The 23,955-nt window shown below is 33.9% G+C and overlaps 3 protein-coding genes and 1 pseudogene across 4 annotated transcripts; all 4 read left to right on the top strand.

Annotated features, from left to right (window-relative positions):
• Positions 1–612: 612 nt before the first annotated feature.
• Positions 613–1,884, top strand: LOC114713479 (probable flavin-containing monooxygenase 1). The gene is made up of 5 exons (XM_028898143.1): positions 613–657; positions 742–979; positions 1,056–1,231; positions 1,428–1,675; positions 1,776–1,884. Exons 1-5 carry the CDS (start codon positions 613–615, stop codon positions 1,882–1,884), a joined length of 816 nt encoding a protein of 271 aa, XP_028753976.1.
• A 3,575-nt stretch (positions 1,885–5,459) lies between these two features.
• LOC114713500 (probable flavin-containing monooxygenase 1) lies at positions 5,460–7,382 on the top strand (annotated as a pseudogene).
• Positions 7,383–9,680: 2,298 nt separating this feature from the next.
• Positions 9,681–13,583, top strand: LOC114713481 (uncharacterized methyltransferase At2g41040, chloroplastic). Of its 2 annotated transcripts, none has more exons than XM_028898147.1 (8): positions 9,681–9,970; positions 10,884–10,984; positions 11,086–11,226; positions 11,492–11,573; positions 11,752–11,945; positions 12,106–12,217; positions 12,526–12,630; positions 13,179–13,583. In XM_028898147.1, exons 1-8 carry the CDS (start codon positions 9,803–9,805, stop codon positions 13,305–13,307), a joined length of 1,032 nt encoding a protein of 343 aa, XP_028753980.1. In that variant the 5' UTR covers positions 9,681–9,802; the 3' UTR covers positions 13,308–13,583. The 2 variants fall into 2 exon arrangements, with proteins under 2 accessions (XP_028753980.1, XP_028753979.1); XM_028898146.1 differs by having other exon boundaries at positions 9,681–9,979.
• A 3,267-nt stretch (positions 13,584–16,850) lies between these two features.
• On the top strand, positions 16,851–21,096 carry LOC114713498 (uncharacterized). Its single transcript, XM_028898164.1, has 10 exons — positions 16,851–17,051; positions 17,140–17,336; positions 17,788–17,969; positions 18,069–18,353; positions 18,439–18,497; positions 18,605–18,641; positions 18,760–18,831; positions 19,561–19,885; positions 20,255–20,653; positions 20,748–21,096. Exons 1-9 carry the CDS (start codon positions 16,937–16,939, stop codon positions 20,603–20,605), a joined length of 1,623 nt encoding a protein of 540 aa, XP_028753997.1. The 5' UTR covers positions 16,851–16,936; the 3' UTR covers positions 20,606–20,653; positions 20,748–21,096.
• Positions 21,097–23,955: the final 2,859 nt, after the last annotated feature.

Below are 23,955 nucleotides of genomic sequence, written 5' to 3'. Positions count from 1 at the left end.
ATTAAATAGTCATGATGAATTCCCAAAAATCAAGCTCAACTAAGACCCGGAAATCTCGAAGCTCTATGTTATAACAGGATAAACAACACACCCAAAAAAAAAAGTAACAACTTGTATTGACCGTTTTGAAGCACCAATATAATAAATCTAAAGCTTACTATATTATTATTATGCTCAAATCAGAAAGAGAACAAAGTATTGACAGCCAAGAATGGAAAGAAGAGTGGGGATTATAGGAGCAGGAATCAGTGGTCTTCTTGCCTGTAAATACATAACAGAGAAGGGCTTTCGTCCCATCGTCTTTGAAGCTCAAGATGGCACAGGACTACAGAGGACTCTGGAGGCACACCATTGTGTCTACCAAGCTTCAGACAGCAAAGAATCTTACAGGTTTTCTGGTTTTCCACGGGATTCTTCTGTCAAAGAAGAGTATCCAAGTAGCATCCAGGTTTTGCAGTATCTGGATTCCTATCTAAAAGTTTGGGATCCTATCTTACATCAGATTCAATCTAAAGTCATTGATATTGAATATGTTGGCGAGATTACTGAAGAAATTACCGAGTCTTGGGATCTGTGGGTGTGGAACTGGCAAGCCCTTTGGCTCTAAGGAAAATGGCTTCTTCTTCAGTGCAATACACCAAGAGTCTTTCCATTAAGGTAGGTAAGGTAATTTACAAACAAATACAGAATCTGAAAAATGAGTTGTCCTGTTTACCTACAATATTGGGGTATTTTGTACAGGTGTGTGAAGTTGAGTTTGTGGCTCTGTGCATTGGAAAATATAATGGTCTGCCAAACATACCTGAGTTCTCTCCAGGACAAGGCCCAGAAGTGTTCAAAGGCCAGGTTATGCACTCCATGGACTTCTCTTCAATGGCAAATGAGGATGCTGCCAAATTGATCAAATCAAAGAGAGTTACAGTAATAGGCTCTCAGAAATCTGCTTATGATATAACAGCTGAGTGTGCATCTGCAAATGGTAATACTAATACCGTTTTCTCCTTGCTTTCACAAATCACGAATAAAACTTATATCTTTCAATGCTTTCTTTGCAGGAATAGAACAACCCTGCACAATGATTCAAAGGACAGCACACTGGTTGCTCCCACATGCTAATATCTGGGGAATTAGTCTTGGCTACTTGTACTTCAATCGCTCCTCAGAGCTTTTAGTTCACAAGCCTGGTGAATCATTTTTCCTTGGCCTTGTGGCTGCTTTGTTCTCACCATTGGTAAATCCAGAACATCATATATCCCTATGCAGATATACTCACAAACAATCATTTTAATGCTTATTATTCCTCTATGCATTTTCAGAGATAGGCAGTCTCAAAGTTTGTTGAATCAAACTTAAGATGGAAGCTACCTCTGCATAAGTTTCGATCGGTACCTAATCAAAGCTTTCTCCAAGATGTTTCTTCATGTCAGATTGGAATGCTTCCTCAACATTTTTATGACAAAGTGGAAGAAGGAAGCATCATTCTAAAGAGATCACAGGGCTTTAGGTTCTGCAAAGAAGGTTTAATCATTGATGGAGAATCAAAACCATTAGAGACAGATGTGGTGATTCTTGCTACAGGGTTCAAAGGTGATCAAAAGCTCAGAAATATATTCAAATCACCAATATTCCAAAATCTCATCACCCCCTCAGCTACTTCCTCAGTTCCATTGTACAGGTTTGACAACTTATCCTTCACAGATAGATTCTTAAATAAGCACTAAGCAAAGACATAAATCTAAACCTGACCATATTTTGAATATCTTATAACATTGCAGAAAGATACTTCATGCTAGAATCCCACAAGTAGTAATAATAGGATTTGCAGAGGGACTCTCAAATCTGTATGGTTTTGAAATGAGGTGCAAGTGGCTAGCAGCTTTCTGATGGAAGAATTGAACTGCCCTGTGTGAGAGAAATGGAAAAGGAAATAAAAATCTGGGAAGACAATATGAAGCTATATGGTGGGAGGTATTATTGGAAGTCATGTATTGGAAATTGCAATATCTGGTACAATGACCAACTCTGCAAGGACATGGAGGTAACCCAGGGGAAAAAAAAAAAAAAGAGCCTTTTTGCAGAACTTTTTCAACCTTATGGACCCACTGATTATGTGAGCCTTCCCACTAAATGAGCAATTTGGAAATTCTGTTTTCCTTGTGTCAATAAGACCTCCTGCAAAGACTTCCTGCATGCTGTTAGTTTTGTATACTAATACACAATATAGTCACACTTTAACTAATTTCTCAATATCAAAAAATGATAGTTGACTCATTAAATCTGTTCCAAATTGATTTTTTTTTTCTAACTTTACCCATATTAAATAAGGTTATGAAGGAGAGAGAGAAAAACACGAGAAGTTATATTTAAGTATTAACTGCAGAGACAAAATTGACTAATAGGCATCAAATACTTTCCAAGTGACTTGTATTTTAAATTAAACCAATCTTCTAGAAGCAACTTATATTATGAACCAGAGGGAGTAGTTAAATTTGAGTGTAGTTTAAATTTTATAAAGGACTGTTTCGGTTAATACAAATTGATTTTGAAGATAGAAGTATATATGATATTAGACTCTATCTCAGCACAATCACTCATCTTCACACTCTATTTAATGTGGATTTAAATTATTTGACATAGCAATTGCCAGTGATTCTGTTACTTATTTAATGACGCCAAATTTGACAGTTTCTGTCACTGAATATTTTTTTCATTAGAAGTTACTGAAAATGTTCCTAAACACTAAAAATCATGAGACAGATGTTATATGAAATCTGCTGATGAAAAATGAAGATACATATAAAATAGTGTAGATGTTCAGCTGATTTTCATATCAAAAATCTAATCCTTAATCACACACACACATATAAGTCCCTTCTTGTTCTTTGATAGAATTATAAAATTACAAATAACATTATATTTGATTAGAGAAAATAATCAGAAAAAATTAGGATAGATATATTTTGTTTGTACCAACTCATGTTGACGCGAATAGTAGGGATTCTTGTCTTCAAGTAAATAGCTGATAAAATATGATATTTATTTACAAAATTTTTAGATTAAATTGTTTTCATTGATTATATTTTTTTAAATCAATTTAAAATGAATTATCAAACCTAATTTTCGAAGCAGTGCGGACGATCATGGGAAATAGGTCACAAGCACTTTTTTTTTTTTAACCAGAGACAAGCGCATAATTACACATTTTTCTCACACTAGGTCCCAAAACAATCTACTTTTCTATATAATACTCCTTTGTTTTTTGGTAGAACTGGGAATATGATGTTGAGGCCTGCAGGCCAGCTTATCAACCCCCATAAAGAAGCGGGTTAGTGTTGGCGTTTTGATAACCCCCAAGGTGTGAGTTACTTTAGCTTGCACCGCATAACTCACGAGTTGTGGCGGGTTGGCCCCTAACCTATCATTTTTTTTTAAAAAAAATTTCACGTAAATATATGTTATTATATTTAAAAATTTTCCCTCATTTATATTTTAATTTTCATGTTACATATATACACAAAAAATATTTTAAAAATAAGCATACTATATGTATAACAAAAATTTAACCACCAAATCAAATACAAGACATATTTATTATAGAAAACGGTGTTTTAGAAAAATATAGTGAATGAACTTTAAAAAAATTAGATAGATATACTTCTAATTTATTAAGAGATAGTTTTCTGTATCAAACATGGTATTTGTATGACAAAATTGTAAAATTTATCACTATGAGTTAACGTTGTATGTTAATCATTTAAAATATTTGTAATGTATTGTTTTATATTTGTATTAATTATTTTAAGTGTCATTAAACATAATTTATACTTGTGATTGTTTTTAACATTTTGGATCACCATTTATTAATTTAAAAAATTAAATAAAAAAAAGGTTTAAAAGTTAAGAATTGAAAAAAAAAGAAAAAAAAGATGGTGGGCTAGCCTACCAACCCGCTATGATGGTTAAGGTTGGCATTTTTCAACCCACCAAATGCAAGTTACTCCAGCTCACACTGCATAACCTATAGGTTGTGGTGAGCTAGCTTGCAACCCGCAGGTTAGCCCATATTCCCAATTATAAATATGACCTAATTATTAAGTTAGTTTTCTGATCATAAATATAAAATTTATTTCTCATGTTTATCAATCTTTCTTAAATTACTCTTATTAATACTTCCTTAACTATAGTCAAGTAGGAGAGGGGGAGGATATTAAGGAAGATAATTATGGTGTCTTAGAAAAAATATGTCTTATTTGTTATAATTAACTAACTTATCAAACTTTTTTAATCTAATAAAATTAGTTAAATAGGTCTTACATTAAGGAATAGAGGAGTACTAGATACTAATAGATAATTCTATCTTCAGTTCTTAATATAAAACATAGTTGACTAATTTGGTTAGATTAAGAAGTTAGTTAAGTTAATTGTTTGTAGTGTCTTTTCTAAAATACCTTAATTAATCATGTGTGGTTTGAATTATCTATTGATAGTAACAATTTAACACATGGAATCACTATAAGAATTACTTAATGGCAAACTTGATAAATATAAGGGATAAAGTGAATTGAGGTCTTATATTTATAACTAAATTAAATGTCAAACTAGCTTTAATATTAAACATGTAACTATGGATATACTAAGTAATATGATGATGGATTATTAATTATTTATTGATTGTTTTGAGTTATAGTATGTGTTTATGAATAAATTTAATTTTTTTAGACTTAAGTATTAAGTTCAGATTTTACTAGTAATGGCATTCTGTTATATACTAATATTTTAATTTGGTAAAACATATACTAATATTTGAATTTGAGATACATAAATTAAATGAAGAATTTTATTACTACCCTAGTTTATTTATGATTCATGATTAAATCAATGTATTTTCCGGTCAAAAAAATGATTAATTAGCGTATTTCAGACAACCTCTTAACGGTCCTAGCGTCTGCAATTTTTTATGGAATAAACATTTTCTATTCGTTAAAAGAGTAACTCAAGTTAGCTTCAGCTTCCTATATAAAATAAATTAAGTAATCGTGATAAACTCCCAGAGATCAAGCCCAGTCTCTTGGTCAAAAAAAAAGAAAAGAGATCAAGCCCAGTCAAAACATTCAAACACATACTATCAAAAAAAAAAAAACATTCAAACACACACGCGGACATATATTGAATAGAGTCTGATGAAGGCATGAAGCTACAAAAAAAAATTCGCCAGTAGACTCACTGAACCAGTCATCGCCCACCGCCTTCCAAATATGAGGTGGCGATAGATATATTTCCAGTAGACGACTGAAGCTCTTTTCTAATAAAAACAAACACAACCCACGAAGTAAAACGTTGAAGAAACCCTGGTCAAAAAAAAAAAAAAAAACGTTGAAGAAAACAATTCCAAAAAGAAATGTACTGACTTTTTGAATAATCGATTTAGATATAATGCTTGTTAGGGTAAAATCAGAGAATCGAGCATTGATAGATGAGAATGGAGAGAAGAGTGGGGATTATTGGAGCAGGAACCAGTGGTCTTCTTGCCTGCAAATACTTAGTAGAGAAGGGATTTCATCCAGTCGTCTTTGAGGCTGAAGATGGCATAGGAGGACTCTGGAGGCACACAATTGAGTCTACCAAACTTCAGAACAGCAGGGAATCTTACAGGTTTTCTGATTTTCCATGGGATTCTTCTGTCAAAGAAGAGAATCCAAGTAGCCTCCAGGTTTTGCAGTATTTGGATTCCTATGCTCAAAAGTTTGGGATCTTATCTCACATCAGATTCAACTCTAAAGTCATCGATATTGACTATGTTGGCGAGGTTACTGAAGAAATTACCGAGTCTTGGGATTTGTGGGGTGGAACTGGCAAGCCCTTTGGCTCTAAGGGAAAATGGCACCTTCAAGTGCAACATACAGAGAGTCTTTCCACCGAGGTAGGTATTTACATACAAATTACAAATACATATGTGCACTGTCCAGACTACCGTGTATCTACATATTGGGTATCTTTTATAGGTGTATGAGGTTGAATTTGTGGTTCTGTGCATTGGAAAATATAGTGGTGTGCCAAACATACCTAAATTCCCGGCAGGACAAGGCCCCGAAGTGTTCAAAGGTCAGGTCATACACTCAATGGACTTCTCTTCAATGGCAAATGAGGATGCTGCTAAATTGATCAAATCAAAGAGAGTTACAGTAATAGGCTCCCAGAAATCTGCCTATGATATAGTAGCTGAGTGTGCATCTGCAAATGGTAAAACTTTTCTTTCTTGCCTTCCTACAAATCACATAAAAGTTCTGTCTCTCAAAATGCTTTTTATATATACAGGAATCAAGCAGCCCTGCACCATGGTTCAAAGGACAGTACACTGGTTTCTCCCAGATTCTAATATTTGGGGAATTAATCTTGCATTCTTGTACTTCAATCGCTTTTCTGAGTTTTTGTTTCACAAGCCTGGTGAATCCTTCTTCCTAAGCCTTGTGGCTACTCTCTTCGCCCCATTGGTAAATCCTGCACATCTCATGTGCATATATTCTCACAAACAGAGAAATCATCTTCATGCTGATGATTCGTCTTTGCATTTTCAGAGATGGGCAATCTCAAGTTTGTCGAGTCAAACCTGAGATGGAGGCTGCCACTAGACAAATTTGGATTGGTACCTAATGACAGCTTTCTTCAAGGACTCTCTTCATGTCAGATTGGAATTCTTCCTCAAAATTTTTATGATAGAGTAAAAGAAGGAAGCATCATTATAAAGAGATCAGAGGGCTTTAAGTTCTGCAAAGAAGGTTTAATTATTGATGGAGATTCAAAACCCATAGAGACAGATCTGGTGATTCTTGCTACAGGGTTCAGAGGTGACCAAAAGCTCAGAAACATCTTCAAATCTCCATTATTCCAAAATCACATAACCCCGTCAGCTAAGTCCTCAGTTCCTTTATACAGGTATGAGCCATTTCTTTCTCATAAAAAGATTCTTAGGTAAGCAAAGGTATAAAATCTAAGAACCAACCAAGTATTTTGAATTTGTTGTATGATTACAGGCAAATACTTCATGCTAGAATCCCACAAGTAGCAATAATAGGATTTGCGGAGGGACTCTCAATCTATTTGCTTTTGAAATGAGGTGCAAGTGGCTAGCAAGCTTTCTGGATGGAAGCATTGAACTGCCCAGTGTGAGAGAAATGGAAAAGGAAGTTAAGATTTGGGAAGATAGTATGAAACTGTATGGTGGGAAGTATTATTGGAAGTCATGTATCACCAATTGCCATATTTGGTACAATGACCAACTCTGCAAGGATATGGGATGTAACCCCAGAAGAAAGAAAGGATTTTTCGCAGAACTTTTCCTACCTTATGGGCCCACTGATTATATGGGCCTTTCCACTAAATGATCAATTTGTGTATCTTGTTTCCCTGATGAACAATAAAGCTTTCTGCGTGTTATTTTTACACAATAAAATTTCTTCATCTTAGTTTAGATTTGCATGATCTCAGTTTCAGTCAATCTCATCGCAAATCATGTATTCTAACTAGATGTTTCCATCACTTATAATGTATTCCAAGCAAACAATTATAGAGGGAGAAAAAATATTATTATGTTTAATATAAAGGGTTAAGGTGCACCCAGCACCTCCAAGTATTTTTTCAGGTGCACCCAGTGGCCTAAAGTAATTTATGGTGCAATTTCGCCCTCAGAGTAATTAAAATGGTGGACTGGTATCCCATGCTAACAGATCTGTTACTTTAACCGTGAAATTGATGAGCCAGCACAAGTTTGACCAAAATAATCTGACCTGGCATGTCTAATAAGTAGGTGACGTGGCTTTTCTTGTTAATTCATTTGTTTTGTCTGAATATTATCTCTGAAATATTGCGTCTAGGGCGAAACGACTCGCAGAGGAAAACGAAAGTAGGCTTTTCTTCTCCATGTTTCGTCTTTAGCAAATCGTAATCCCTGTGGTGTGAAATTTTCTTCTCCGACCAAATCGATTAAAGTTTGTACTTGTTTTTCCCTCTATGTCAGTGGCTGCACCCGTTGAAATATGAGAAACATACTCATCTATTTGTGCCCCCTTCTGCATTTGAAAATCTGATGGGTGAATCAAACTCAAATTCGACGAGGATGAGTAAAAGAAAGATTGGTTTGGTCAGACAAGTTGGAATAGAGACCAAGTATGAAGGGCATCGAAGGAATTGATTGTTTGTCTTGAATATATTATAGAGAGCGAATTAGCCAAATCTAATTCTTGAATATATTATAGAGAGCCGGTTAGACAAGTTGGAATAGAGACCGAGTATGAAGGGCGTCGAAGGTTCTGTTTTTGTGGTACAGTGGCTCCTCGATGGACAGCATGGAGTGAGAAGAACCCTGGCAGAAGGTTTTACGGGTGCCGAAAATACAACCAAGTAAGTTAAATTGATAGTAAGTTGATCTAGAAATTGGTTGATTTGAGAAACATTGCTCATCTATTTGTGCCCTTTCTACATTTGAATATCTGATGGGTGAATCAAACTCAGATTTGACAGTGACGAGCAAAAGAAGGATTGGTTTGGTCAGACAAGTTGGAATAGAGACCGAATATGAAGCATCAACCAAATGTATTTTCGAGTGCGGCCACTGATATAGAGGGAAAAACAAGTACAAACTTCAATCGATTTGGTCAGAGAAGAAAATTTCACACCACAGGATTACGATTTGCTAAAGACGAAACATGGAGAAGAAAAGCCTACTTTCGTTTTCCTCTGCGAGTCGTTTCACCCCAGACACAATATTTCAGAGATAATATTTAGATAAAACAAAGGAATTAACAAGAAAAGCCACGTCACCTGCTTATTAGACATGCCAGGTTAGATTATTTTGGTCAAACTTGTGCTGACTCATCAATTTCACGGTCAAAGTAACAAATTTGTTAGCATGGGATACCAGTATACCATTTTAATTACTTTGAGGGTGAAATTGCACCATAAATTACTTTAGACCATTAGGTGCACCTAAAAAAATACTTGGAGGTACTAGGTGCACCTTAACCCTAATATAAAAGTTAGTTTACTGAATTGAGTAGATTAAAAAATTAGTTAGGTTAGTCATTTATAATAAGTTGTTATTGTCTTTCCTAAAATACCATTGCTAATCATGTGATTAAGCTATTAGCTAAAACTATTATTTGATAAAATTTTTAAATAAACACAAAAGCTAGTTTACTAATTTGAGTAGATTAAGCAAATTAATTAAATTAGTTATTTGTAATAAGTAAGTATTGTCTTTCTTAAAGCACTATTGCTAATCATGTGTATTAAACTATTAGCTATAACTACTATTGGATGAAACATTAAACATGTGCAACTATTACAAGGATTACTTTGAAAAAATAAATAAATATAAAAAACAAAATAGCTTAGAATCTTATATTTAAAACTAAATTAAATGTTAAATGGGGTCTTATATTAATAATTAAAAATAGTATTAGTACATCCAATACTATTGAAAACATCAAGGATAAAAATTCAATCTGGCGCAGCAAATGTCTCACGTACGCGCACTCCCTCCGGTCCTAGTTTTTGATTGATATCTTTTTTTTTTTTTTCTGGTGAACTGATGATATCTACTGAATGCAGAGAAAACCATGTCACACTATATTTCGTGAATAAAGAAAACTAAACATTTTTTTTAAAAGTAAGAGGCCTTTTTTTTGCTTGGGTTGGGGAGAGGTGTTTGGAGCCACCTTCTTGTTTCTTTGGTGGCCTTTCGCTCTGTGAGTGAAGGAGTCTGGGACGCGTAGCTGAAGACTGAAGCTGAGGAGGAAGAACTTTCATGGCCATGGCTACTTCTCCTTTCCTTCACCCTATCCACATACTCGAATTCCGAAGATGCCCCTTCCTTCCTTTGAATTCTCAATTCCCTCCTCGTCTCCATTTTCTCCCTCGTCGCTTCCCCTCTTCCTCCACCATCCGTGCAAGCTCCGCTGTTCTTATGGAGTCGGTATACCGTGTGTACCCCCTTTTCGATTTTTTCTTTTCTTATGTGAAATTATGTCCCATCTTTCTGTCATACTCTGATATTTTGTCGAGTTTGGGTTGTCTCTGAAACTTGGACGAACGAAAAGTGAAGCGCCGACATTTATCTTTGTATGCTGACATGACAGAATTTGGAATTGCGATGGTTTCAATTGGTTCTTGATATTAATAAGAAGGTTTATCTGTTTAATCATAACTTAACTGTCCTTCTTTTTGAACTAATACCAATAATTTAATTAAAAAGAATAACTTCGCTGCACACTCAAGCCATCTGCTACAGAAAATTTCATCACTTGCCTTGCTGGAAATAGTTTAATGCATGCAGAATTCGAATTATGATGTATTTATGATGGTGGAACGAGAATTACCAAGTCAACCATGGGGAGTTGAAATCCCATGCCCGGTAAATGGTGTGATAATAGAACTCCTGATGATTTACCGCCATCATCGATCAAGCCTGTGATGCAGTTGAATTGATGTAAAGCTGTACTCTAAGCTGTACAATTGAGTCTCATTGAAGTTGGAATTTCCCTGGGTTTCATGAGAAATGGAATATACAGAAGTCTATGTGAAATCACTGTTGTGCATCTAGCTGTGGACTAGTCCTACCTGTTATTCAACTATGAGTTGTTTCATCCATTGTTCACTATGGTCCTTGATTTAACTTGACATTGTTTAGTAACAGGATATAGGGAAGGATTTTAAGCAGATATAAGACAATGTTACTCCTCTTTAGTAAACATAGCAGATTTTTTTTCGAAATTTCTGTTCGAATTGATAAATACTTGTATCATTTGTAAGAACTGTAAATTCATGTTAATCGAATATATCCTCTTCTAACTCCAACTCATATTAGTATTTGAATTTTCTGCCCTCAGGATACAAGTACGCGACAGGATCAAGCAAAGGAAACTGAAATCTTTGCCTGCCCAGTATGTTATGAACCTTTGATAAGAAAAGGTCCTCCTGGACTTAACCTGTAAGTTGAAGAGAAATTAACGCAACGCATGTGTAGTTATTTCTGCATGTATCTGAAAATCCTATCTGATAGTTGTTCACTTAATGGATGTGGAACTTCAGATCAGCAATCTACAGGTCTGGTTTTAAGTGTAGAAGGTGCAATAAGTCATACTCTAGCAAAGACATGTTTCTGGATCTAACTGTCACTGCTGGTTTGAGGGATTACGCCGAAGTTCAACCAGTCAGGACTGAGCTTTTCAGGTATAAGTAGATTAGTATTCCAATTCCAGTTTCATAGCACAAGACTAGGCAGACAGTCACGTGAAACACACCCAGTTTTTTTCTTTGGGTCCTGTAGATCCCATCTAACTTTCTAACTTTTATTTTAGGGACAAATATTTTTGTTTCTGTATGAATTCTTGTTTTTAACATATATGATGAATAGTTGTCATCTAAGAAGAGTTCCTGCATAGCTCAATCACATGGACAATTCTTATGTTTTCCTTCCTTTCTACCAATCCATTAGGAGTCCACTTGTTTCATTCTTGTACGAGAGAGGCTGGCGTCAAAGTTTCAATCGAAGTGGTTTTCCTGGCCGTGATGAAGAGGTATTCTGTCAATCCTATTATAAGGCTATGATGAGTCAATACTTGAAAATTCACGAGAGTTGTCCAAAAAGAATGTTTTAGAATTTGTCGATGCTTGTTTACTGTCATTTTCCATGTCTCTATGGTTTTATTGGAATGTAAAACACGTTAAGCTCATTGCCATTCCTTTATAATGTAGTTCAAAATGGCTCAAGAGTACTTTAAACCTGCTGAAGGTGGTCTTCTTGTTGATGTCAGCTGTGGTAGTGGTTTATTTTCCCGAAAATTTGCCAACTCTGGAGTCTATTCTGGTGTCATTGCTCTAGATTTTTCTGAAAATATGCTTCGCCAGTGTTACAATTTCATCAAGCAAGATGACACTCTTTTAACCAGGTATGATGTTCGTTGCCCTCAGCTTGAAACCAAACTTGATGCATCTCAGAAATTCAACTTTTTTAATTCTCTCTCTCTCTCTCTCTGTTTTTCCTTTTGGTTTAAACTTGTGTAAGGAAATATGGCTGTCCTGAATCTAGTTTCATTTGATTGTTGGCAGTAATCTTGCTCTGGTAAGGGCAGATGTTTCTAGGCTTCCCTTCTCTTCAGGTTCAGTTGATGCTGTTCATGCTGGTGCAGCCGTGCATTGTTGGCCATCTCCCTCCAATGCTGTAAGTGTCTTTCTGTGTATGATGAACTTGACACGTTCATTGCTGCCTTTTCCATTATGACCTTCGCACAAATGTGTTGTGCACTGCTCCTCATCTCAAATCCGGAACCCTTTACCCTCACTCTGTTTTCTTGCTTTATGTCTCAAACAGAACTAATCACAAGGAACACTATGAATTTTGCTTCTTTCTAATGTGAACATAGTTACTTTCACTAAATGTGCTTTGCATCGTCTTCTGTTCCCTTTGTGCCACGCCATTCAAATATATGTAATTTGCATTATAACACTGCTACTTGTAACTTGTTTAAGATTGCTGAAATCACCCGCATACTAAGAAGTGGTGGAGTTTTTGTGGGAAGCACTTTTCTTCGTTACACTTCATCAACTCCCTGGATTATACGGCCTCTCCGAGAGGTAAACTTTATCATAGTTTAATCTTTAATGGCGTTGTCATAGTGGACGACAGTGTTACTACCATTTTACACACCGATTGTTCTTATGAACTAGATTCCATTCTTGTGTGGATCAAGTCATCATCCGGAGAGACTCCTAGTATTTGATCATCTGAATGTTTAGAAGCTAGGAGGAAGAACGGAGGTAAAGAATAAAGGAAAATAAAATAGCAAATGACACTAGTAAATGAGTTAATATCCCCTTCAAAACCTTCGACAGTAAAGGAACTTGAAAACATGGTGGTTGAGTATTAACTAGAAAGCCTTCATTTCTCCTGTGTGTGTGTGTGTGTGTGTGTGTATCCAAACTTTAGATAGGATAAAATGAGACTAAAGAAGAGGTATACAAAGTTAAAAAGATGCATTCAAACTTGCTGATATAAGACACTCTCTTGGGCCTTACTTATATACCCAGGTTTTATTGATGAGTGATTTGAATGTGTTGTACAATTTACTGGGTTTTTCTAGTAAATCCCATGGAAGATGATATGAAGGTATTCTGATATGCAGAGAATTCTGCAGGGCTATAGTTATTTGACAGAGGAAGAGATAGAAGACCTTTGCACATCATGTGGTCTCACCAATTACTCCCGCAAAATTCAGCAGTCCTTCATTATGTTTTCTGCTCAGAAACCTTAAAACACAGCGTTCATCCATTTCAAACTGACTCTTACTCTTCAGTTTCTTATCCTCTCTGGCGTATATTTGCTTTGTTTGTTATCCTCCTTTTTTGTAAATAAATTAGAAAATGCAAAGATCATAACGTAAACCACATGATAAGTTTCACCGAGTAAAAAGCATCAATATTCATATCATATATCCATGTCTATGTTTAGTGAAAAAGTACATCATCTTATAATAGATGTTTCCATAGTGTGACTGTTTATTGAGTCACGCTAATGGCTAATTGATATATTGAGAGTTGGCCACAGATGTGATGATAAATAATACTTGTTTCGTTATTAATGTAAAACCTGTTTAACTAATTTGATTAGATTAAGAAAGTTAGGTATGTTAGTTAATTATAATAAATATAACATGTTTTTTCTAATTTAAGAAAAATTAATAAATATGAAAAATATGTCTTATATTTTGGATTAAGATTAATTTTATAATTAGGTTTTACATTAATAATTGGGAAGTATTTTAGATAAAAATTTACTTTCCAATCTTCAATCTTCGACTAAAAAGGTGCACCATTTTGGATCTCGCAATTTCTTTGTTTTCCCCATGTCTTTTACTTAACTGCAGAATAAAATCCAAAACTAAAAATTAATCCCACTCCCATCATAAAGGAAGAAAGTCCATTTCACTGGAGTCTGATTTTGAATCCCACAGGCTCATACGCACATAGATTTTTCTTCGGGGAGGGGAAAAAAACTGTCCATACGATCACACATCACATATAAATTCAGGGTAAATTAGAAATAGGGAAGAGTTACATCCAAGAAATTATAAGATTTGTGAATTAATTTAACTTATTATAATATTTTAATATTTTAATGATAACATGATTAATATGTAATTTTTTACAAGTAGTTGTATGTTTTATAATTTAATATTAAATAATTGTTACATGTTTTAGAGAACATTCTGCCCATATTGTAATTTTAATAAAAGATTGATAATAAATACTACCTCTGGTCCTTAATATAAAACCTTATTTCATTTTCATTTTGTTCCTAAAATAAGACCCCAATCTATTTTGTCTTTCATATTTATGTATTTTTTTTCCAAGATAGGCCTCCTAATAATGATAGTTATTGCCAATATACTTAATTAACAAGGATATTCTAGATAAGACAACATATATTTATTACAAATAACTAACTTAATTTCTTTTCTTAATATCTTCAAATTAGTCAACTAACTCTTATAATTAGGACCGGAGGTAGCATATAAAAATAAAGGCAAATCAGAATGCTTCCCAAAATAAACCTGACTTAAAAATAATGAACAAAAATTAAGCGTAAAGAGTAGGAGATCAAGCTCCGGTCGTTTTCATAAACTATCACACACCGGGATTTATGTAAATCTTTGCTTGAGCATGAAGAATAGTACGGAGAGGTGGGTGAAATTATACTTTCTTATACCTAAATCTTCGGTTTTACTTATCTATAAAAGTTCCTAAAGTTTGCAATTCACTTTATATGCATTATAATTTACTTATCTAAATTGAATAAAAAATATGCTTTAATATATCAAGTAATTTGAATAGAAATACAATGAGTTTATATCATTAACAAATTTCTTTCTCCTTAATAATAATTATTAAGGTCGATATAGTTTTCAAAAATTTTAAAAGATGAACCCGTTTATAACTCACTATAACTCTGATTAGTATTATAGTCAAAATTAGTCTATACAAAACTAATAAAATAAAGTGAAATTTGCTATAAAAAAATTTCCTATTAGAAGTATTTGTTGCTAAGAGATCCTAAAAACTGTTTAAATACTGACTCCTTGAGTACAAGTACAAATAGTCCTTAGTGGTAACAATTTTTTTTTTAACTGTGTGCAACATATTTTTAGTTATATACAAATATTTTATATTTTGCTTTTGAAATAAAATGTGTGATTCATCCTTAGTGAATACAACTCTTGTTTAGTGTGACATATCTTCGACTATATAAAAATTAAAAATATGTTACATATGACTGAAAAAGAGTTACATCCACTCAAGAATATGTATTTTTAAACAAATTTCAGATACCTTTTGGTAATAAATATTTTAATGAGAATTTTTTTAGAAATTTTTCCTAAAATAAAAACATACGAGATTTGGGTTAGATGTGCGTTTGCGGTCAAACCATTTTTTCCTTGTTTGTTTTTAGGCTAACGCTCTAAATTGGTTGCATAGAAGCAAGGAAAGAGTGTATTAACGTGGCTAACGCTCAAATCGGTTACAAGTTATTATTAATTTGTTTGCCTAAATGATATTACTCCTCTGGTCCTTATTATAAGACCCAATTTGACTTTTTATTTGGTCCTAATTATAAGACCCAATCCATTTTGTCTCTTATATTTATGCATTTTTTCCCAAGATAATCCTTCTAATAATGATAGTTTTAGCCAATATACTTAATTAGCAAGGATATTTTAGGAATAACAACACTTATTTATTATAAATAACCAACTTAACTTACTTCCTTAATCTCCTCAAATAAGTCAATTGGGTCTTATAATTAGGACCGGAGGAGTAGTAAGTTTGAATTCAAATTGTTTGTTGAATTCTGTTGTGATATATTTCATATTAATTTATTGTGATGTGTAAATTATTTTACTTTATTTCACATTAACATTTTTACATAGCTATATATTTTAAAATATTTACAATTACAATCTGTCAACTTCAGTAAGAAATAGAATATTGCCTTGTAACAAGATTAGTACTAAATTACTCAGTCGATTCTTAATATAAGACCCATTTAAGTAATTTGATTATATTAAGAAAGTTAGGTAAGTTAGTTAATTATAAGAAATGTGACATGTTTTTCCTAAAACATCATAATCATCTTTCTTAATACCCCCTCTCCCTCTTCTACTTGATTATGTTTGAGGGAGTATCCATAGGGGTAATTTAGAGAAAACTGATAAATATGAAAAATGAGTCTTATATTTAGAACCACAACCAACTCAATAATTATGTTCTATATTAAGGACAGGAAGAGTATTACTACCTTCGGTCCTTATTATAAGACCCCATTTGACTTTTTGTTTGATCCTAATTATAAGACCCCAATCCATTTTGTCTCTCATATTTATGCATTTTTTTCCAAAATAATCCTTCTAATAATGATAGTTCTAGCCAATATACTTAATTAGTAAGGATATTTTAGGAATGACAACACTTATTTATTACAAATAACTAACTTAACTTACTTCTTTAATCTCCTCAAATAAGTCAACCGGGTCTTATAATTAGGACCGGAGGTAGTATTAACCATCGGGCTTGAAGGCTGGATAAAATGGTCATTTCAACAGACAGAAGCACTGTATTGTGGGCTGCCTTGTCATCATCCGACGTAGCGGTAGAGTATCTGGAATTAAAGGGTATTTTCGTCACACAAAATTGTTGCGGACAAACAAAGTATAAAAGGTCAACCGCTTTCAAAAACGCAAATCATGAAATTGAACGCGCAAAATCTCACCTGAAAATAAAGCCAAGCACCTACCATTTTCACTCTCTCTTCTTCGTCCCCCTCTCTCTCTCTCTCTCTACCAGTGCCCATGTGAACTGTGAACGGAAACACAAGCATTGATACAATATGATATGCTTGAGATCAAATTCCTGTTTTCTTCGTCGTCTCTTCTTCTTTCTATTTCTCTTCGTGTTATTCATTTCTGCCTCGCCGAGTTCTTCTTTGCATTCTCTTATTCCCGGTAAAATTCTTCGTTTGCTTTCTATTTGTTGTTTACAATAATTTATTCTAATTTATTTGTTTATAATGTGCGAGACTGTGGTTTTTAGATGGCGTGGATGATGTGGTGAGCTTAAGACCGTATAATGTGGAGCTGCCATGGGATACGAGGAGACCACTGGCCGACGAAACTGCGGCCAAAAGGTCTCTCGTGTTGGCTCAGGAAAGAACTCGTCGGAAAGATCCGCTCGACCATTTTAATCTTTACAATGGTGGTTGGAATATCAGCAATCCGCATTATTACGCCGTTAGTTTCTTTCTTTCTCTTTTTTCCCGGGAATTTCGCTGTTCATGTACTTTTGGCATCTCTCTCTTGCTAAGGGTGATCACACACACACGCACAGATATGTGTGTGTGTGTGTGTGTGTGTGTGTGTGTGTGTATTTCGCTTATATTAATAAAAGAAACGGAGAATTATGTTTTGAAATTGATAGCACTCTGTTATCTGCTCTAGCTTTAGTTGTTCATTCTGTATGCTCTTGGTTCTTCTTACTAATATGCAAATGCGCACAATGCGAGGTGAGCTCCTTAAATTCCAGACCAAAATTTGGTCATATGAATGTAATGTTGCCTTATGTATAATTTAGAATGTTGCCTAGATTAGCTTTTAATCTTTCCTCTTGTTGCCTAGGTAGGCTGCCAGATATTCTAAATATCTAATGCATTACTAACTTTAACTTGTTCTTACCCTCGTGCAGTCAGTAACTTTTACTGCGGTCCCCTTCTTTGTCATTGCTGCAGCTTGGTTCGTGATTTTTGGGCTTTGCTTATCCCTCATTTGTCTGTGTTACTGCTGTTGTCCTACAGAGCCTTATGGCTATTCTCGAGTAGCCTATGCTTTGTCCCTCATCTTTCTCATCCTTTTCACCCTTGCGGCAATGTCTCTCTCTCTCCCTCCCACCATCTCCTCAAATCGAATCTTGTTTGATGCTTTTTTTGTTTTTGTGAATCCTTTTGCATGTGATTTTAATGATTTCAGAGCTGGATGCATTATCCTTTACACTGGTCAGGGGAAGTTTTACACCAGCACCTCAAACACTCTGGATTATGTTGTGCGTCAGGCTGAGTTCACTGCTAAAAATCTCAGGAATGTGTCAAGTTATCTTGACACAGCTAAGGTGATTGGAGTTGATGCAGTTTTTTTGCCACCAAATATTCAGAAGAACATCAACAATGTTAAATCAAAAATAGACACTGCCGCTGCCACACTTTCTAGTAAGACAAAGCAGAATTCTAAGGGTATACGAAATGGCATTGATGGAATGTAAGTACAAGTCTATAATCTCAATCTAGTGTTTGCAATATCTCTCACCTACAATCATCCTCTGTTATTCTGTTATTTTCTGTAGGAGATTGTCTCTGATCATTGTTGCTGCTGCTATGCTCTTTCTTGCATTTCTTGGATTCTGTATGTTTCTTCATCATCCTGTATATTCTCGTGTTATTGCTCTATACTGAAGGTTTAGCAAAATCTTATCTCATTTGCTTTTGTTCGTGAAACCTTTTCTTTTGCAGTATTTTCCTTATGTGGGCTGGAGTGTTTTGTATACTTGTAAGTTCTACTCATCAAGATATTTCATGTTTTATCCTTTTCGTTTGTTTAGTTGCGATTGTTATAATATTCTATTTAAATTCTCAGTCAGTAACTGATGCACTTCTTATTGCTGCAGCTTGGTAATTGTTGGCTGGATTCTAGTTGCAGGCACATTTATTCTCTGCGGTGTATTTCTTTTTCTTCACAAGTAAGTTCTTGTTTGCATGGAATATTCAATTATATTGAACTTGTGTTGCCTTATTGTCATACATATATCCTGACATAGAACCATTTCCATGCCAAAGGCCATCATGGGAGTTTGAAATCAGCTGGATGATTAGGATGTGCTTCTGTGCTTGCTGATGTCATATTGTTTTAGAGTTTCCATTGAGTCGTGACTTAATCAACTAGAAACTAACATTGATCTGTTGCCTAATGTTCGCTGGATAGCACCTGAAATGAGAAAGCAGCATGGATTTTGTTGTATGACTGTAGTAGGTAAAGGGGGAGAGACGCGGAGTAGGAAGCAACGAATGGAAAGGTAGAAACAGAGGAAAATGAGCACATTTGTTGAAGTTAATGTGTAATCACAGATAGAAACTTCTCTGTATTAGCATGTTAAGAAGGTTATATTGAGTACATAGCCATTCCAGATTCTATTGCTAAGAAGGTTTGGAGTTCAAACTGTAAATTCTTAGAAATAGGAGAGTCATGCTTTACTTTCAAACAAAACAAAACTGTCAACATGAGGAAAAGAAGAGCAAAAAATCATTTGTTGAATGCTCTATCTGAATTGTGTTTAAGACTTTGTATAGTATTTCATTCACGTAGCAATTGCGGGGACGTTCATTCCATATCATTTGATGAAGTTCATGGCTGCTATTTTCACTTATGCTGCATATATGTTATGGGAAAGTTAATTGTAAATTTGCACTAGTGTTGTGGGAGATACATGTGTTGCCATGGATGAGTGGGTTCAGAATCCTACAGCTCATACCGCCTTGGATGATATTCTTCCTTGCGTGGACCATGAAACAGCCCAGGAAGCCTTATACCGAAGCAAAGAAGTGACATACCAACTTGTTGTGATAGCAGACTCCATCATCGCCAATGTCACAAACAGGAATTTCCCATCTTCTGCGGGACCTTTGTATTACAATCAATCGGGGCCCCCGATGCCTTTTCTTTGCAGTCCATTCAATTCTAATCTCACACACAGGCAGTGTGCGGCCGGGGAGGTGACCTTGCATAATGCTACCAAGGTAGACTATTTGTAACTGAAATGTGAAATTTTTATCCTCCAATTATGGAATGCTCTAAAGAAATTCATGCGAAATATGAAATCTTGTGGTCAGGAAAGCCTAGCCAGACATTGGCTCGCTAGGACCTTTCTTTTGTTGTTGTTTATTGATATATCTAAAAAAATTTACTATTGATAGAACGCAATAATATTGTTCAACCCAAATAAACAACTTTAGTGTGATAAAGCTTTACGTTTTTATTGTTGATATATCATTTTTTGTTCCAAAATGAAACCAGTTTTTGTGGATCAAAACACCTTGTCTACTCATTTCCATCCAAATTACATGCTGATGCATTATTGTGCACGACATCCATTATCTGTTATGCAGACGTGGAAGAATTACACTTGCCAGGTTTCTTCATCAGGCATTTGCACCACACCCGGCAGGATGACCCCTATCATATACTCACAAATGATGGCAGCTATCAATGTGAGCTATGGTTTGTACCATTACAGTCCATTCTTGATCAATTTGGCAGACTGCACTTTTGTCCGGGAAACATTCAGAAACATCGGCAACAATTACTGTCCCAATCTGCTGAAATTTAGTCTTTGGATTTATGTTGGACTAGTCATCATATCTGCAGCTGTAATGTTGTCTTTAATCTTTTGGGTTATTTATGCAAGAGAACGCTGGCATCGTATTTACACCAAAATGTTCGTCATTAGACGGTTCTAAAAGACCTGAGGCACCTGAAGATGTGATTTGTGAGCCAAGGCACATTAGGTATAACATCATTCTCTCATGTTTATCTTGAGTTCGATCTTTTTTTGGTGGAGCGTGGCCTTTCTTATCAGGTTTTTAATAAATTGTGATGCAGAGCTCTCAGTTCTAAACTTTCTAAGGATGTGGAGATATGGAACATTGGTTCATGAAAGAATAGCTAGTTACCAGGGTTAACCTCAAAATATGTTTTTGAATGTTCCAATTACATGAATATTTGGATCACCTTGGTATTTCTGGAATTAGTGTTTCATATATATCAATATCTGGAACTTTATAGTTTATCAGGGAGTTGTTCAACATCTCCGGAGCCACTGGGCATAATACTTCCATTACTTCAAAGCGATGTTATCTCCAAGTTGCACCAAGGTGTCTTGTTCTCCTTATGGAAAGGAAAATTAAACATTTTCGTAAGCTGTGTCGATATTATAGTTGATTTTTTATTAGAAGCCCTATTATGTTCATTTAAGCTAATTAGAAATCTCTACAAAAATATATTTAGGGAGAATTTCATTCATGGACTACTAATGTGACTTCATTTGAATTCAACCCTAAAAAAAATGTTTCGACGATAAATGGTCAAAAAAAAATTTTTTTGGCGTAGAATTTTAATAACCCTCAAGCCATAACTTTCAGAGGAGGAAGAATTTCCAAGCAAGACCTTCCCAAGTTTTGCTTGATCATTAACGCTGCTCTTGTTGTTTCTTGAATCCTCATCCTTCACTCTAGTCTTTTTTTTTTTTTTTTTTGTAAATTTCTGTCATCTATGTGTGTGTATACAAGTGAATCTCTTTCTCTTTTTCTTTTTCTCTTCTTTTTTTTGGGATATATATGTATATAAGGTTTTGTACATCAAAATTTTTAAACAGGGACTCTTTCTCTTCAATTTTGCCTGGTCTTTTATAGCAAAATGGCACTCAAACTTTGCAACAAGTGGCTCGGTCTATTTATTTATTTGTCTGGGGAAAAGGCTATACAAACTTTATGGAAATTGAAATGGAGACAGCAGAGTGACAATTGTGCAGTATCCGGATGAAAAATTCCAAATCATGAAAAGGATGACTAAATATTTCTTTGCAATCCATTCAATTCATAAAATTTACAAACAGTTATAACAGTTGGCAGTTCCTTTTTTTCCCTAATTTTTTTTCAAATCACAAGATAAACAGTTGGCGGATAATGATATTCAGATTAATTCATATAGGTGGCGTCGATCAATACTATTCAATTCGTCCCATCAACTTGCTCAGTTTCTTTCTATTTTCTTTTCCACCTTACAAAATAAATATCATTCTTATCAGTTTTGATGGCTAATATTAATCACAAATAATAATAATAATAATAATTTTCTATTATTATTATATAGGCCCACAACACGTAATTAAAGGAGAATTGTTATAAAGTTCCAAGTAATGAAAATAATTACAATAAAGTTCAAGTGATAATAAAGCAGCTCACAATAACAAGTTTTAAGGTAATAACTACTCACTTGTTATTGGAAATTCTCCCCATAGTTAACTCCTCCAAGGTATTATTAGATTATTTATGTATTTGTTTTATTTAATACTAGTATAAATTATTCGAAGTCGAATATTATATTGCCGGACCCGGAACACAATATAACTTTCGCATAGTATTTTTCGTTCCCACACAGGAGTTTTCGAATTTCAGAACTTTCATAATCTGAACTAACTGCCATCGCAAGATTGTTCAATTCTATATTAACAAATTTAACTTATATTAAAAATTAAAAAAATATTTTCTCTTCCATTTCAAGTGATAAGGGATACAACTATATTTTATGAATAATTCTGAAGGCGCCTTCGCGCTTGTTCTATCTCATAAATAAATAAATAAATATAATATGCAGATAATAGTACAGAAACGTATGCATCAACATATATATTTAAATAAGATAGTTTACAATATTTATGTTGTATATCTAATTATTTATCCATCTATCCACCCATTCCTTGAAAAATTGAGTGAAAAGTTACATATTAAAAAATTTATTAATTAGCGAGAATAGCTTAATAAATTTTATATATTGAAAGTATCAGTATTTTGTAAATTTTGTACGCACAAAATATCAATATTTTGATTTAGATTATTCTCACTAATAAAAATTTTAATGATTTTTTTCAAAATTTCGCTTAATCTGTTTATTTATTTTGTTTATCTCATAAATAGATATATTTATTTTGAAAATTTATGATTTTCATAATCGTAGAATTAACTACGCTTCAATTATATATATATATATATATATTGTAGTTGTAAATAACTAAATATTGATTGCATAGTAACCTTATTAAAGGCAAGAAAAACAGTCCATCTTACAAAATTATTAGCCTCATCTCAAATAAAATGTTAACACAGAGGAAGACACCATGATATACGCTAAACTTTATTTATATTATCTTTTAAACAAAATTGCTAAAACTGCATCCATATGTCTAATCAACAAAGCGACTACTTAGCTTGATTGAAGGCAAAGAATTAAGAATAATGAGATTAAAATGGAACAACTTGAATTCGGAAAGACATGATATTATGTGTGTGTGTGGGGCAGCTATTGGCTTTGATGACCAAACACTCCTTCTGATTTCACATATAAGAAAATTTTGATAAAAATAATTTGTTTTTATTCATAAAAGATATTAATACTGTCTAAAAAATTTTAGTATTTTTTTTATATATTTGAGTCGTTTAATTAATGATTAGTACACTGCATTAATTAATGGTCAATTTTTCACTCACTCTCGATAATAATAAGAGTGTTTTTGAAAAATAAATAACGTTTTCTTACATATTTATCGCCTAATAAGTTTTTTATATACATAGTTTAATTATTGAATTTGCATCTTATGAAAACGACTAGAGAGAGTATATTTAAATATTAGATGGCTAGGCATTGCATGTGGGAACGTATGAAAGAGTATAGATTGATGGATTAATTTCAAGTCATTGTTATATTAAATTTTTAAAATATAAATACATGGACCTTCAAAGCTGATAGTTATATCATCACCATGGACCTAACTTAATTATGTGAAGCAATTAGGAATACTTTTCACAAGCTGCACTTTATTAATGGAACGTGGCACCAATAATATTGTTCAACTCTTGATGGGATTGGTTTCTACTTGTTAGGATTATATAGCCACACAGGGCTCTACAAAGAAACCATTGATGTTTCGTTTATTTATTTATTTATTATTATTTGAAATGGATCTGTGTTGGAGATAATAATTTGTTGGGAAAACTACTCTATAAATATCTCTGAATTAGTGTGCATTTCATTA

This window comes from Neltuma alba, unplaced genomic scaffold, assembly GCF_004799145.2.
Source record: "Neltuma alba isolate B1F8T4 unplaced genomic scaffold, ASM479914v2 tig00011428_pilon, whole genome shotgun sequence".
Lineage (NCBI taxonomy): Eukaryota > Viridiplantae > Streptophyta > Magnoliopsida > Fabales > Fabaceae > Neltuma > Neltuma alba.
This window is presented reverse-complemented; position numbering and strand designations above follow the sequence as displayed.

What these genes read in the sequence shown, in the direction of transcription:
- LOC114713479 (XM_028898143.1), top strand. Translation starts at nt 613, where the DNA reads ATGGCTTCTTCTTCAGTGCAATACACCAAGAGTCTTTCCATTAAG. An exon ending in TGAGTGTGCATCTGCAAATG is followed by an intron (nt 980 to 1,055) that starts GTAATACTAATA and finishes CTTTCTTTGCAG; the next exon opens with GAATAGAACAACCCTGCACA. An exon ending in TCCTCAGTTCCATTGTACAG is followed by an intron (nt 1,676 to 1,775) that starts GTTTGACAACTT and finishes ATAACATTGCAG; the next exon opens with AAAGATACTTCATGCTAGAA.
- LOC114713498 (XM_028898164.1), top strand. Translation starts at nt 16,937, where the DNA reads ATGATATGCTTGAGATCAAATTCCTGTTTTCTTCGTCGTCTCTTCTTC. An exon ending in GCAATCCGCATTATTACGCC is followed by an intron (nt 17,337 to 17,787) that starts GTTAGTTTCTTT and finishes ACCCTCGTGCAG; the next exon opens with TCAGTAACTTTTACTGCGGT. An exon ending in TCTTGCATTTCTTGGATTCT is followed by an intron (nt 18,498 to 18,604) that starts GTATGTTTCTTC and finishes TTTCTTTTGCAG; the next exon opens with TATTTTCCTTATGTGGGCTG.
- LOC114713481 (XM_028898146.1), top strand. Translation starts at nt 9,803, where the DNA reads ATGGCCATGGCTACTTCTCCTTTCCTTCACCCTATCCACATACTCGAA. An exon ending in GTCAGGACTGAGCTTTTCAG is followed by an intron (nt 11,227 to 11,491) that starts GTATAAGTAGAT and finishes CCAATCCATTAG; the next exon opens with GAGTCCACTTGTTTCATTCT. An exon ending in TTATACGGCCTCTCCGAGAG is followed by an intron (nt 12,631 to 13,178) that starts GTAAACTTTATC and finishes TCTGATATGCAG; the next exon opens with AGAATTCTGCAGGGCTATAG.